The sequence below is a fragment of the Arctopsyche grandis genome, chromosome 11 (assembly GCF_051622035.1).
Source record: "Arctopsyche grandis isolate Sample6627 chromosome 11, ASM5162203v2, whole genome shotgun sequence".
NCBI lineage: Eukaryota > Metazoa > Arthropoda > Insecta > Trichoptera > Hydropsychidae > Arctopsyche > Arctopsyche grandis.
In genome coordinates, this window is record NC_135365.1 from 22,732,089 (window position 1) to 22,749,101 (window position 17,013).

At 31.5% G+C, this 17,013-nt stretch overlaps 1 protein-coding gene across 2 annotated transcripts in view; it reads left to right on the plus strand.

Annotated features, from left to right (window-relative positions):
- The window catches only part of Nrx-1 (Neurexin 1), a 244,318-nt gene that overhangs the window by 49,156 nt on the left and 178,149 nt on the right, over window positions 1–17,013 (plus strand). For both annotated transcript variants that reach the window (XM_077440739.1, XM_077440738.1), the window contains exon 3: window positions 11,103–11,236. In XM_077440739.1, the coding sequence (XP_077296865.1) occupies window positions 11,103–11,236 (134 nt within the window). The remainder of the gene's footprint in view (window positions 1–11,102; window positions 11,237–17,013) is intronic.

The window sequence follows — 17,013 nt, forward strand, 5'->3', positions numbered from 1 at the left end:
TTGGATGTGATTAATGGTTTTTTAGGCATGCTAAAGTCGTAGATTGTGTGATAGATAAGTGAAAATACTTGAGAGGAAGCTTGATATAAATCATACGTTTCAATAAGAATTTGAAGGTAGGACTTTTTTTTAAGTACATAGTACGTTCGAATTAATAGTCCAGAATCTGTTATGTTTTTGTATAAATTTAATGTGAATTATACTGAGCCGTTAAGTCCAATTTTTAGTGACCAAAACATTATTTATTTTCGACTTAATTCACAAATTGTTATCACTTATTTTATTTGGATAAGTTCAGAATCTCGGAAAAGCTGAATAAACGTATTACAGGCCACCAGTATTATTAAATATTGTTAAACGCAAAATATAATATTTAATGTTTGGGAAATATTTCTCCAAATGAAAAGTGGACTCTCAAATATAGTGGGACATATCCATATATTTTTATATAATCTTATAAACTTCTAATAGCATCTTAGCAACACCTGAAAAGGCAGTTCGTTCGCAGGTATTAATAATCTATTAAAAGTCATGATAAAAAGAAAGAAAAAATATTAAATAATGAAGTTGAAACTGCTGATGAAGTTTTATTTTTCAAAAAATAAGTAATTGAGTATTTAAATTTGGGATGTAAATATGTACATATGTACGTATATAGTTTTTGACGTGAATTATTTAGTTTGTAATACCTATATACATATGTAGTAGCCGTTCTTTACTGATTAAATTTAAAAAGTTTTTTAAGTAAGCCTGTTAATTTAACAGATTGGACATCATTACATTTTCTCAACAAACTATGGGCATAGGTATAGATCAATATATGTTTATGGATTCTATGATATTTCATCGCAGGCGTTTCATTGCAGACACTTTATCGCGGGACATTACATCGCCGTCAAATTCATCGCACGAGCATTTCACCGCGCCAACATTTAATCAAACTCGATCAAACAATGTAAATTTAAAGCAAGAAAAAGATCAATATGAGGGGGGAATATTGTTAAAAGAAAAGCAAGATCTATATAAATAGAAATTACAGGAATAGTTGATGGAACAGAGATCAATGTGAAAAATTGAAGAATTTCGTAGGTATCTGATTAGACATAATTATGTAAAATAGGACTTAAAAAATAAGGACTATCACCCAATTATATAATTCAAAATCTTAATCGAAAAATATAAATCATAAATTTTCCTCCTAGATTGTTAGGAAACAAAACGATCATTGTGAAGGAATCTGGAATTGCAGTAGAAATGGAATTAAGTACATATATCCGATATTAAAATTTAAGATTAATATTTTGGATGATTTGAATATTGATTATTCTAGATATCCACCGTATAATAATTGTGGACAATAAAACAGTTAGAAATATATTCTGTTAGAAAATTTGTATTTCTGTATGTTTATTTAATATAATTTAAAGATATTTTAATGAAATCTGATGTAATATACGTTATGCTACATATATAGTTTATATTTCATAGTTTTCATTTATGCCTCGTCATTAACCTTGAATTCGTGAATCAATGAACATTTGAGAATTACGAAAATTGATTTCAAGTACGGCTTTCACTTCATACATAGTATCGTGCGATTACGTGCGTAATTCTTTACTAATGAATCGAATATAGGCCAAGGGTAGTAAATACATACAAACATGCATATGTACGTATGTATTTTCATCGAATTGTTTGCTCGCATTAGATTTAGTCCACTTTTGCATTCAATATTCAAACTAGTTATGTAATATTTAAGACTTTAATGGCTAGCTGTTTTGAAAATGCGATATAAATAATTTCGTATGGCCGTGTATTGTTCGCCGAAAGTGTCCGAGTGTAGTTTGACGCCCTTCACCAGCAAAGGGATGGAAACTACAAGATCGGACCGAGAAGAGAAAAGCCCTTCTCGAAACACAAATAACAAGCTGGAAGTGGGGAGGGAGGGTGGCAGAGAGAACAAGGATGCCGGTTAAAAGTGTTCTCATCTCGAGAAAGAAAAACGAGCCAATAGACACACAAGCTCCGCCAAGTTTCACGTCTCAAACGTACCTAGAAATATAAGGGCGCACAAAGGCTTACATATACTGGTTATAATGTATTATTGGTTAATACGTTTCGTGAGCAAATAACCGTGTGCATCTGTTGTGGAAGAACTCATTATGGCATTTTATGACTCAGCGAGTTTTTCCAATGACTTTTTTCCCTCTGACCGCCCCTTCTGATTTTTCTCTTTCATATTGAATACATCTCAGTTATATTCCTTAGAATGTCTACTGTATTTACCAGTTGGTTTTTATTTCTTCTTTATTTATTTTTTTTATTTTTTTCGTAACCTCACGAATGGTCGTGGCGTTCGTACGCAGAATCTATTGATCGGGCGACCGTTTAGACACGCGAGCTTTGTTTAGCTTAAGGTTTATATGTATGTATATATGTACGAAAAAATAAAAAAAAATCACTAATGTGTGCCCCGGCAAACAACTCATAAATTATATACAAATATTTGAAAACGTAAAAGCCGACAGAGTGTGTGTGCATATTTTAGAAAACGGGCAACTTGGCGAATTATATGTACGATGTGCGATAAAATTACGTACATATTTTATGTTTACTTAAAACCAGAACCAGTGTGAAATTTAATAAGAATTTGAGTCTTTTTATCTTTGGATTCGGAATCATTAGTTATTCAAGAGAACTAGCCATTGAAAATTTTTCTTGAAATTGTATTACGGCAATCTCGTTATTTTCTTCTTTTGAAGTCGGTTGGATCTGTCAAGTTGACTTAAAATTTATTGATATTCGCTTGCTATTTTCATTTTTAGGAAGAACCGTAGGATGCTGTCAGATTTGAGATGAGTGTGATGGACTTTATAGAAAATTTTAGTCTATTATTGAATTTGGAAAGAATAAGAGATGTTTCAACTGTCAAATTTTGATTAACTTATATAAAAAATTAAAATATTTTTATGTCTATGTTACAGCTGAAGTGTATTTTCAGTTGTAATATGTTCCAACTGGCGTTTTAGGTCATACATATTCGAATACAAATCAAGTAGTAAATTAAAGCCCTACAAGCGCAAATACACTTTCAGCAATTTGCGTCAGTTTTAATATAACAGTTGAGTTTTGACAGTTCTGATGTTTTATACGAATGCTTGAGAATTCAATAATGCGGTTATATTTGTATTTAGAATTACGGAAATGAGTATCGTATTACAATAACTCTAATAATGTATTCAGAACAAAATGTGACTTTCCAACTCCATTTACTATTCGAGTGAAGTTTTGACGAAAACCTAACCTCTCCATTTAGCCTGGTACTAACTTTTAGTTAAACTGCACTTTCAATTGTAATATATTTTGTCCAGTTGGAATGTAATTCGCCTTATGAATCAATTTAAGTGGGTTAGATGGAATATATTTCAACTTATCAAAAAATTTAACAACTGAAAATACACTTCAACTAAAACGGTAGTTGGTACCAGGTTAGAAGGCATATATATGTATTCCAACTGGTCAAAATATATTATATCTGCAAGATACACTTCAACTGTAATATCTATACTTTAGGTATATGAACTTTATCATACCGCAGAAGTATACGGCAAATTTGCAAAGCAACGTACATATTACATACAATGTACATATGTGTTGTACAATTTAATAAGTATTTCAGAATTTTTAAGACGCATTAATGAATGTTCCTGGTAAAAGATAATAGTAGGGTTAGTACGTGTTCAATATTTTGTTTTAATAATCTTAATTTTTTTATGTGATACGTTCTTTGACACGACAGTGGATTGGATGCGTGACTTGTTGATTGTATAGCCACGTTAATAATTTACTTTTTGATAATTTGAGCAGTCACATTCGTTATTATTCTGTTGAAAATTTAACATTTCGTGCTATTCACAGTTTATTTCAATTGAGCTGGGTGAATATCGAAATTTATTTGTTTTAAAAGGCCGTGGAAATTTTGGTCGAACCGTGTGATTCAAATGTATGAGAGTATACTGCTTCAGTGCTCAAATTTAATTATTGGTTTTGACTTTGAGTGAAATTTTCATTTTGTACCTACATATACTATAAAGTGTTTACTGGAAAACTTCATGACTAGCGTGAAAATATATATCATATTACATATTTACATATACAAATTTATTTTGTTTTACATAGATATATGTAATATAGATATACATATAAATACAGGAAGGTCTAACAGGTAGACCCCAATGCGCCTTCATAGACAATTAATTACAAACATTGCAGCATTTTTATTACATAAATTAACCATTAATTAATTAATCTATAGAGACATCTATGGATTTAGACTTTTTTTACATATTGCACATAAATCTAATTCAGATATTTTTGATATAGCGTAGGATGGATTTTGCCAATTTGATGGAGGATCCGTTTCAACAATGAAATCAGATAAATTGGCAAACTCTGATAAGAAACGATCGACTGGAGTTTTAAATATCTAAGTCTGACCAGCGGTATTAAAGATTAGCACGGGATTGAACCCGGTGACCCACCAAGCCATACTGCTGGTAATGTAATTTATTTTTCAAATTGTTTTACTGCATTCAAATAGCCAAGTGGAAAATGTGAATATCTTCAGCAATTTTGCCGAAATATGTAATTCAATTAGTTTTATTTCAATTGATTCAGGAAATCTAAACTGAACAAACATAAATAAAAGTGTTGTATAATGTATGAGCTGATGTGGAAAGCATTGCGTGGGAGGATCGCCTTTCTTTCATTGCGGAAAATTAGTATCGATAGAAGACGGAGGAAAAGCGAGGAGGGGGAGGAAAAAGCGGCATCGTAGAGGGCGGTAGACTTTCCTTAACGACTTTCGGGAAATCTCAACCCGGCCATATTTGCATATAATAAATTCGCAGAGCGTCGGGAGACCCGTGCTCTACCCCACCCCACCCCCGCAACACCCCTTCATCTACTAGCATAATTATGCAAATCGTTCGCCGAGTGTTTTCGACCCCTGAATTAATGCACTGCTGCGGTTCGGCCTTTTGACCTTTTGGCCGCGCTTTTCGCACCTTTTCGAAGCGTGCACCTAGCAGGAGAGCTTTCATTATAATAATAATCCTGATCGTCCATCGGTCCTTGCACACACAACTTAATTTTGCTGAAAATTCCGCCACCAAAATGTTTCACCGCTGAAAGCGTCCCCTCGAGTCGGGACGAGAGAAATGGTCGTAATTTAAACTTTCACGCTGGGCGACTTTTTAATTTATTAAATACAACATATACAACCCGTATCCGAATATGGAAGGATACAAGATGTGTAACACACACACACATATACATATGTAAATACGTATAAATGTACATATGTTTATTTGTATATAGCAATCCCATTTACGTTAGCGTTGCCGAGCAGGTGGTTATACTGTTTGCGGTTTTTATGTAATGTTATTGTAAGTCGTTTTGAAAAGGTACAATTGGCTTCTTATCTCGGAAAAACAAACGCTCAGTTTCATTTTCTTATTTCGCTTTCATTACGAAACTCGCGTCGAGTACCCTCAACAATTACCTTTGCCTCTTTTCCTGTTCAAATATTAAATATGCCATGTTTTAACGCTTTATTTGGAAGGCTTCTTCTGTTTGTGCTCGCTTCGTTTCTCTGTACAGCATGCAATGTATTGTACTATATTATATTTCTGGATGTAAATAGAGAAGTTGTATATTTTAATGAGCCATCTCGACACAGGCCGAGAATACACAGCTTCCTAGTAATATTGTTATGGATTCATTCAGACGTGCATTTTAATATAAACATCGAATAATATTGTTTTCTATTGCAGATGAGTGAGTATAAAAGGAAAACTAAATTTGGTACTATATGTAAATTTGGTACTATCAAAACTTTCATCATAATTATAGTACAGAATACTATTTTGTATTCATTCATATAAACTGTGTATAATATATTTAGAATTGAAAATATAAAATTCAGTGCAACATTTGTGTTTATAATAATAATAATAATAATAATAATAATAGCTTTTATTCCAGACGATGAGGAGAATAGTGCAATCCCCAACGCCCATATAAATAATATATAGATAATAAAAAAAAAGTATTGAAAAATAGTTAACAAAAAATAAATAAATAAATACATAAGTAAATATATAAATATTACTGATAATAAATAATAATAATAATAAATAATAATAATAATAAATAATAATAATAATAAATAATAATAATAATAATTATAATAAATAAATAATAATAATGCAGGTGTTCGCAAGCTGTCGATCGCCAATCAACATTTGGTCGATCTCAATTACGATTGTCAATTTTGATAATAATAATGGTTTCCATATTTTAAAATAAAATATTAAAAAATAATTGATTATGTTAGATGTAAATCGCATTTGAGAAGAAAATTAAAAATTTTTTTCGAAGAAGTTTAGACACATCTCTATGATTTGTTGATTCACAATGTAGTAAATTGATTAAGGAAAGGATTTGTTTTCATTAGGTTTCGAGAACCATTATCGGAAATATGAACATTTTTAATTAAGAGAACGGATAATAGTGCGATATATGTAGCTTCGAAACAAGCAATGGCTTTTAAAACAAGAAATATTGGATTAATTTACAAACTTTAATGAGCTTCATAAAACTTGCAGTTTTTCTTATTATATAATATAAGCCTTTAAATATGACTGAAAATAATGTCCAAAGTCTACAAAAACCATTATATATGTATATACATGCATACACACATATATACATACAAATATTAAAAAAATATAATTCAGAGTAAAAATTGTTTTTATATATAGTGTCCATTATTATATAAAAATAAAAGTTTTAAATAAATTTAAAATTAATCATATCTATACATACATATGTATACTACGAATATACATCCGTTAGAACAATTTATAACAATTAGTTGGTGCTTAATGACTGAGTGATTTATTTTTATTTTTAATATTTATCAAAATGTTTTGTTTTGCTTGAAAGGCCTTATAGTGTATGGTTTTATAAATGATATCAAATCAAAGGATAAGTTTTATCGCTTCGTACAATCGTGCTTACATGTAATACAAATTAATATTTTTTTCAAGACAGTGTACGTGTTCGAAATATTTATATAATAATCCTAATCTCACTTACGTGCTGCGAATGGATGTAATTATATAATTTATTATTACTACTAACATGTACAATGTGTATTATAATTTTGCTTCGTAACCTTGTTATATATTGTCTATGTTTCATACACGCACTCAGTTAACGTGAAACAGACAAAATTTTCAAATATAAAATTGCGCGTGACTAACTAGTAAGAAACTGTCATTTTTCATACGATAATACTGAAATAATTAATTTTAAAAAATATTTCTCACATATTATAGACTTTTAAAGAATATTTTTAACTTATTATTTGCATGTGTAATTTTATAAATATATATGTTTGAAGTTTCAAATATTAATAATACGTATTACATTCATTGTTACGTACATACATATGTACATATATGAAATTAAAAATTAATGTTTTTTTTTATTATTTCATTGGAAAACGCTTGTGTAATGCTGTATATGTATAGTAAAAAATTTCCTTCACACATTTATTTAACGAATTTATTTACATGTATAACAACTTCAGTTTCGTTACTTTCATGTGTCTCGTTCATGCGCAGAAAAAATGTAAAAAAATAAAGCGAACAATAAATCTGCGGATAAAAGCCACAATTTCAGTTTACTTTTATTTCTTCGCACCGGTCGTCGTGCAATAATAAAGTTTTGAGAGAAGCTGAAAAGAAAAAAATAGAAGCCAACGTCGTAAAAGACTAAATAAGTCCACGAATTGATGAGGGTCTTTATTTTCTCAACCTCACAGTCCCCCGTATTTCCTCATTCCTCTCTTCGTTGTGAGAAAAAAACAAACAAAAATAGAGTGAATATTTCAAGCAAGGCTAGGGGATGGGTTTTAAAAGTTCCTCGTACAAGGGATGCATTCGTTTAATGGGCAGAACCAAGGGGTGGTTCTTATCGCCATTAAATAAATTATCACCTTTTGTCCGGCGAGAGATAGTGATCCGTTTAGATTACGTTTCTTTTTTTTTCGGTATTTTAAACTGTACAACAAAATACACGGGCAGAGAAGGAGAAACACTCCGGTCGGCTTATTTGAATAACAAAGGGTTACAATTTAAAAACGAGGTCGACGGGTGTACGGCTCTGTGTCGGCGCGAGGGGGAGGGTATTCGGGGAGGGATTTGAATTTTCAAAGTGTTGTAATATTGATACGATCCTTGTTTAACAAAGACGAAGGTCGGCGACTCTGTGTCGAAAGAATTTTCCAATTTTCCAGCCTCGTTTGCGCTCGCTATCTCGTCGTTGTAGGCGGAAAATGCGGGAAATCGATGTGCCGATGCTGCATTCGCGAATTTTCACGGATTAAATTGATTACCGTACAATTTGTTATCTGTTTGTTAATTCTCTTGAAATTGGATTTGCCTTGTTGATACAACATTGTGAGAAAACCTAATAAATTATTTATACATTTACGTGTATTTTTCGGTAGAAGTTAAGTCGCAATTTAAGCGTCGTATTTAACTTCGCTAATGGGTGGTATAAATTGTTTAAATATTTAAATTTAAGCCCTATTAAGAGTATTATCTATGAGAGTATGCTCTGGCCTAATGTTTTTTAATGAAAAATACATCCTCATATTTGCAGTAAGATTTGGAAGTATCATTAAAAAAATAGCGCACTAATTTAAGTTATTATCAATCTTTGATTTGATCATAAAAAGTATTTTGAATTTGCTTTGGTTTATTTAAAAATGCACTTTTAAAAGTATAAATATTTAAAAGTATAAAGTTTTTTTATTCGAATATATTTAATTAAGTATTTTTGATTTTTAAATGCTTTTTATTATTACGAAATTATGTTCACAATACATCTTATATCTATTTTAATAGCTACTGATCTACTGATCATTTTCTATTTTACAATTTAATTTAATTTGTAATCATAGTATTATATTATTCTAATATTACAGCATAATAGGAAAAATAATTTTTGATAAAGTATCAATAATTCATACAGTATGCTTTTTTGTACAAAATTGATTTAGTGAGGCTTAGCTTTTTTATTGTTATCGAGAGTATATGAACCAGTCATGAATACTTTATTGGGGTTCAGTTAAGTATAAAAGTGCTTGTGTGTAATATTTGTACGTGGTTTTTTGTAATAATGGACTTTTTTGTACATTATAAATTTGCTTTTATATTGTACAAAAAGTATTCATCAAATTGTCATAGAATTACTCACGAGGACGTGGTCTATTATCTAAAATTAGGGCCATTCGTAAAACGTATTTTTTTGTCATTTCGTGTAATGTCTTATTATAATAAAAATATAAAACTAAAGCGATAGTATAATATATTAACTACATATATTGTAAAGTCTGGAAATATATATTTTTTAAGTTATTTCTATTACTGTTAGAACTTTTTGATTATATTATAGTATGTATGTATATTTATGCCACCATCTTGTAGTTATTATAGAAACAACATCATTGCTATTTGCTTTATAAAATAACTATTGGTGCTACCCGGCTTCGCTCGGTTCCACTTTTGACGATCTCTTCCGTTTTCGCACGGATATAATAAATGTAATTTGAATTGGAAATGCAGTCTAGTATTGATAATAACGTAGAACCATGAAAAAAAATCTTCATTTGTATTTTTATTAAATTTATTTGAATTGAAAAAAAAAATTATTTAACGACCGACCAATCACAAACGTCTTTGACCAATTCAGCCAATCAGAAACGACTTTGACGACACCCAATCAGAAACGAATTACAGACACCGTTTTGGTTTTATATATTACTAGTGTTTTTACCCGGCTTCGCTCGGTATTTGTAATTTAAACCGCTTCAACATGGCCAATCTAATAGTAAACATTTTATTAAATTTATTTGAATAGTTTTATTTTATTTAAATTTATTGGAATATTCATTTGTTCGATGGCGTCACGGATTTACGAATCAACAATAGTTACATATGTAAATATGTAGTTACATACAAAGTCTCTTTCAAAATTATATATTAGATATAAGATTTTGTACTGCCTATTCTAGCATTGACGTGTGTGCAATGATTTTATTATTATGTAAATACATATTATAATAAAATCATACTAAACTATTTTTTTACTTAAGAGGGCTGTACACCTGAAATCTTAATTTTGTTGCCGTTCCTTTCTTCGATATATATATTGAATGAATGTATATATTGAGTGAATGCGACAGTTGCGCTTCCACCAGATAACACGTATTTTAAATCGACAAAATCGAGGTTTCGTATTCTCCTATTTTCTCCTCCAAAACTGGACCAATTTTTAAAAAAAATTCATCATCGGTATGAGAAAGATATTTTCTGTGCAACTGTGCGCGTATTTTTTTTAAAATCAACCGTTAAATAAGCACGCTGGACTCTTTTCGTAGGTGTAAAAAAGAGGTGATTTTATAGATGTTTGGCGGCTCCTAGCTCCTATATAAAAAAAAATAATCACAAAAATAAAACGATAAATGCACCTCAATGGTGGATATCCATAGCATATTAAAAAATAATTTCTCTGGTGTCATAATTGAGGAAGGGAGAAGTATAGTACGTTTGTATGGACAAGGCGCTGGTGTCCAGCCCTCTTAATCATGTTACTCAAGTTTATTATTATATATTAATTTGAGCTATAAAACTGAATCAAATTCTAGCGATTTTGGGAGGGCAGTAAGTCTTGATCGGATATGAAACGAATCGCTTTAGCTTAAGTGAGTCGATTGTTTTGGAAAGTTGATGAATTTTGTTTGGCCTTTGAGGTTTCGATGCACATTTGATATTTATGTGTTGCTCGCTCGTAAAGGGAGTGTGAATATCTCGATGGGGTGTGTGGCGGGGGATGAGAATATTTGATACTTACATATAAAAACAAGCATTATACATATAGAATACAATATTGTATGTACATATGTTTGTATTTATATATTAAAGTTTATTATATCATGCGTATTTACAAATATTTTTGTCGTTTTTCAGGTATCTCGAAGAGACGAGCATACCTCGCTGAGCGTGGATGGAACTGCATTGTCAAAAACGTCTAGAGGGAAAGAGTTCGACTTTGGAAAGTTTCAGTCGAACTCAGACGTTTTCATCGGAGGTCTGCCACCTTGGTGAGTCAAATAAATTTACACATATGTACATATATGTATATATATTCACGTGGAAAAATTGAAGTTGACAATTTCCGATAAGCGAAACGGTCTACTTGGTGCGCGCAATTTCCATTAAGAAACATTCGTTGGCCCGAAATGGCGGGGCTCGTGATTGTAGACGATTTACGACCGCGTAATAATCGCGCACGAAGCTGTACAAGTGTCGACCTGCAAAAAGTAGCCCCAAAAAAAGAGGAAGAAAAGAAAAGAGATGCGAACGTGAGTGAAATAGTTTGTCAGTGAATGGATTTATGCGTTGCGCGGCGACCGTGGGTCGAAAAATGTACACGTAAGGAGCCGTTGTAATGTTCCGAATGAAGAAATATTAGGCGGGAAGTGTTGCGCGTTACATAAATTTAAAAATAAAATATCGCAGTCGCGAAGTTTTCCGACGTTTTTCCGGTCGTCGACGTTTTCCCCGGTACGTACGAGTAATTTCACTTAGCGCCGCGTCAATCATCTCGGCGTTATGGGATTATCTCCGCGTGAAAAATTGATGTCGGGTCTGAATACGAGAGCTGGAATCAATTTTCGTCCGGTGAATGTACCACAATAGGATCTTCCCTTTTTGCGTATCAATAATGCGAAACGAGGTTATTTTTATAACATATTGAAAAACTTTTTCGTGGAAAGCGCGCATTATTGGGTTAATGCAGGCGGGCGAGTTTGACGTGTTGTATCTTTCGTGCTATGGTTGTAAAATTGTTTTGTTTTCAGGGCAGTCATGCATCAATGTGTCGTTATAAAGTTTCGCAGCAAAAGTTTTTTTTATGTGTTTTCGGTTTAAAGTACTCGAGTGTTGGACGTTGAGCCAAGTGTGGCTTTTATATTTGAAAATTGTTGAATAAATAAATTGCATATTACGTTTTGCATTCAGTTATTACTATTTGAAAAGAACATTATAAGTTAATATTATTTTCCAAAGCTTTTCATTGTTCGTACGATGTGTTAAAATGTAAATCTATAGTCATTTTATCGTAAATATGATATGAAATACAATGAAGAGTTCTGTTTTGAATAGTAAGATTTAATAAAATGTCCGAAACTATATAAAATGATTCCTCTGTGATTTTTTGAATTTCCAATGTGTTCAAATTATTTTTGTTGTAATTAATTAACTGAATAATTAACCTATCCAGTAAAGGCTAATTCGTCTACGGATCCAACACGTCAAATTGTCAGTGTAGTCATAAGTTTATTCTGTGTTAATCAACTATAAATTTACGACTGCTGATATGTTATCTGAATCAATTAGTAGATTGTCAGTTTGATTCACAGTTACGTAACTTAGAATGATCTAACTACATGATTTATATCTCTAGGAGGAGATGATTAAGTTTAGAACAATATATAGCCATACAATGTCTTTTAAAATCGCTAGCAAAATAAACCAGCATAATCAATCGTAATCGATCAGACATTTTAATTGATTGATATGGGAGGATGTGCACATAGCATACACAGTTTAAGGATAGAAATAGTCGTTGAATTTATATTATACTATGTTTTAATATTATATTGTATTATAATAATCACATTGTACGATCTAGTATTTCCGGAATAAGTTAAAGCCTCGCTGAATTTATTTGCGAAACTTTGCGGATTTGAATACGCCACTTGATGGGGATGTTGTTATATCCTACCTATCTACGGTAATTACGAAAATTTACGGTGTTGTGCTGTGGTCATTTGTATATTACTAATTAATATTACGTGACCGGAATAATACTCGGTTATTAGTCACGTTCAAACAATACTGACAATGCTCGGATTGCATCTGCTAAATCTTTCATTTGAAAGGCCACGGACAATGCTGGAAATAATTCTATTTTAGTACAAACTATTCTGAAATAGGCACTGTATGTATGTCTGTTGTTTCCCATTTACACTAATATTATCGTGTAAATATTTACAAATTATTTATTTGTCTAATTTTGGTCAGTTGCAAATAACTACATATGTCTACCGAGTCATTGTATTTTAATAAATATATCTACATATACATACTCATACATACTTCAAGTACAAATTTATATATTATGGTAATCTCTTAGTGATTATCGTGTACATATATCTACATAGGTTTTAAATAAAAGGCATACATATATGTGCATACATTCACGAATGAAAATATTTGTTCAATGGAGGGGCATTAGATCCAGGGAAACATAAGGAAAATTCAACGATGTTTAACATGTTTTTGAAGGACATTTTTATTTGTTATTTCAACCCACCTATGTACATATGTTGTCAGGGCTTTCTTCGATCTTTTCATTTGTTACACAACTTTTTATACATAAAACTTTATCGAATAATTCACCGTCAAGTACTATATATATATAAGGACCACTGAGTAGAGATAACCGAATAGCTTTTTTCGATCATTGTCCACTGAGGGAGATCCCCATTCAAACACTTATATTTCCATAAAAGATTTTTCCCAGTTATTGAAATTATCAATACAGGTTTGATAAAATTTATGAATTGCATATTTAAATGTTATGGCGTTAATATTTTCCGAATTTTCTAAATTTAAATTAACATTGTTTTATATTTATAGATAAAAACCTTTAATTTTTTTATTTCAATTAATTTTAGGTTTAATTCTTTTAAATCTATGGATACTTCCCACATTGATTTAAAAAAAAACACAAATGGGTTTCAATCGAACATGTACATTCACATTTACAGATATACAATTAATATAAGCATTTTATACAAGGCAAATACATACAAACATCTTCCAAAGTCACATCTATGAAGAAGTTTTTGCAGTAATTTATAATATTATAGAAATTCGCGAACCTCAGGACGCGCAAAAACTTGAGATTTGCAAGAATTTGAGGTTCACATAAATTGTAAAGGAGATGCCAATTTACAAGAGCCGTTTCAATGAAAATCAGAAAAATTGGCAAACTCTGATTGGAAACGATCAACCTGGAGCCACAAATCAAGCTATGTACTAGTGGGGATTGAACCGTGACTATTCCACTCGCTGCTGATCATTTTTGAAAATATATAAATCTAAAGAAAAGAACACTAAAATAAAGGACATATGGTTTAGCGTTACTATACCTCATTGTACGGAGTCTTTATTTACGAATTTTTACTACTGAATTTTGTAAGAGAATAAATGAAAGGTTCTGGCACGTTTTATACGGAATTAAATCAATCAAAGATATATAAAAGCTCTTTTTGATTTGAATAATAAAGATAGGTAACCATTTGAAATATGGAATTCCGATTTATAAAAAACTTTTCAGGAACTTCTCAAGTATATTATATGTAGATACATATACAATAAAATAGCACTGAAAGGAATTGTGCTTATTGTCAGACTTTATATGGTAGCTGTATTATCATGCCTCGTGAATAGGAAGTCAACTTTAGGCTTTGTCGATTTTTATACATATGTACATTCATATAATATTATCCCTACAAATACTTTGTCTATTTTATACATATGTACAAAACATATAATATTATCCATACAAACATACAAATAGGTTCGCTTTCGGATTCAGTCCCGAAGTATTCCCAAAGCGCAACAACACAATTAGATTTATCAACTGTAAGGGATATTTTGGAGTCCATTTTGACATGGATATTTTCGGCTTACGATCACGTCCAATTATCCTTTTGTGATGTTTGGGTCGGAGAGGGGGCCAAGGCTCTTTCGTCCTTGTGGCAATGCAGTGCGGCCGCGACCCACTTCCGGTTCGAAACCCCTGGACGCATCCTGCGCACCACTCTAAATAACCCCTTATCGGCCAACCCCTCATCCCCAACATCTAGAACGAGATCTCTCTCCCTTTTACCGCGGACATGGTCGACCGCCGTGGCCAAAACTCACACCACGCCGATTAATTTCGCCAACGCTCCCGAAAGATGACATCTCGCAAAATACGACAATGAAACGAGTTTCGGCGAAAATTTTACGAAAAGTTCTGAGCTTATTCGCATTTACAAATTTTTATTTTCCATATATAATTATTTTTCCAAATTACATCTACATAAATATGGCCATATGTGAAATGAGTGGAGCATTACTCAGGGCATAGATTAATGGAAGCGTGTCGAAGTGGTCTTCATTACTTAGTGGACGGTGAATGACTGGAAATTAGGATGATGATTTTAGTAATTTCATAAATTATTTGATCTATTCAAATATAAACGATACTACAATGTTAATATTCTATACATTACGCCTAGTGAAGAACTTTCGTTGTATCTAGGGAACGTTGAATAAAAAATTTAATTGATTGAATAAATAATGTTCTGTGCCACCAACCAATCGCTTTATCCCGACAAAAATTTCAAAAACGTAGGTTTCTCTTTTCGAGAATAGTTTTGATTTTTTTACTATTCTTTAAAAAAATAAACACTCAATACTCACTTGTGTAAGTTTATTTGGATCGATTTTAATAAGTTTTGATTGATTAACGAGAATTCTAAGTCACGATTTCGCTAGAAAGTTCCTATACAAAGCTCGCCACGATCGTAATAGGCCTTAGTATAGGGGATTCGCTATTTTCAGAAAATCGTCATGTGTTTCATGCTATCGAGATTATTTTGAAAATAAAAGTCATTGAGAGCTTGTTTCAATGTTTCTCAAATTTATAACAGAAAAATAATAAATTTCACTACCCATACAATTTAAATAAAAAGAAGTCCAAATTTCGCATCTAGGTTTTGATTGTAAAATAGATTGAAGCAAAATTGCTTATTTTTTCTTCGTGCTTTATAAACAATTAGCATGCTATAGTTTAAGATACACTGCTATATAGTATTCACATACATATATACTAAATAGCTCCCTAAAAGCTAGCATTCATTGTTAACGGGCAATACAGTAGGACGTGTAATATTATTGTACAAGTCTAGAGTTTCATTAAAACGCTGCTCAAAAAGGGGTTTTAATAAAGACTGAAGATTCGCTAAGAATTATTTTCAAGGTCTGCTAAAACTCAAACGGGTCCTTGTAGACTATTTGAAAATGGGCTTTTGAGTCTTCCGAGAATAATAATAGGACTTAATATATTCTTGAAAATATTCGTGACGTATAATCGTCCTAGTTTTGATGCTAAGCTAAGACCTTCACACGTTTAAACGATAACTTTAATTAAAGTTGATTTAAATTCTAGACACGAACGGCACAGTATTAATAATATGTATTTACAAAGAATCTTCAAACGTCAGCGTTACTTTTATTTAAGAGTTTAGTAAAATTCAAAAGAAACTAAATAAAAATAGTTCAAACTAATTAACATATACGAAATATTTATTCCAGTTTATTCCGTCGGGAAATCATACAAAACTCTCAACATTCACTACAGACAGCGGCTGTTTTTTTTTCGCCTTTTCGTTTTAAATATACTTTTTCATACTTCAGAGACAATGGCGTTATACGAGTCGTTTGCTTTTATTATGATTAATAATGTTAATTGTGTACGGCTATTAAAACGTTTAAGTCGCGACCGTGCAATACGAGCGGGGTCAATTTTGAGAGGGGAAAATTTATGTATCGCAAAGATTTGTCGAGCTTTAACACCGGCGAATTTAATCGCCAGCCGTATATAAATAATGCACATGTCATACGTCTGTGATTGAGTCGAACATGATGATAATAAAAGCAGAAATAAAATAATAGACAGACAAGGAATCGTAAAACGAGGTTGTATGTATCGTATCGAACGCAAGTTCGTCGACACCCCATTTTATATGGACGAAATAAA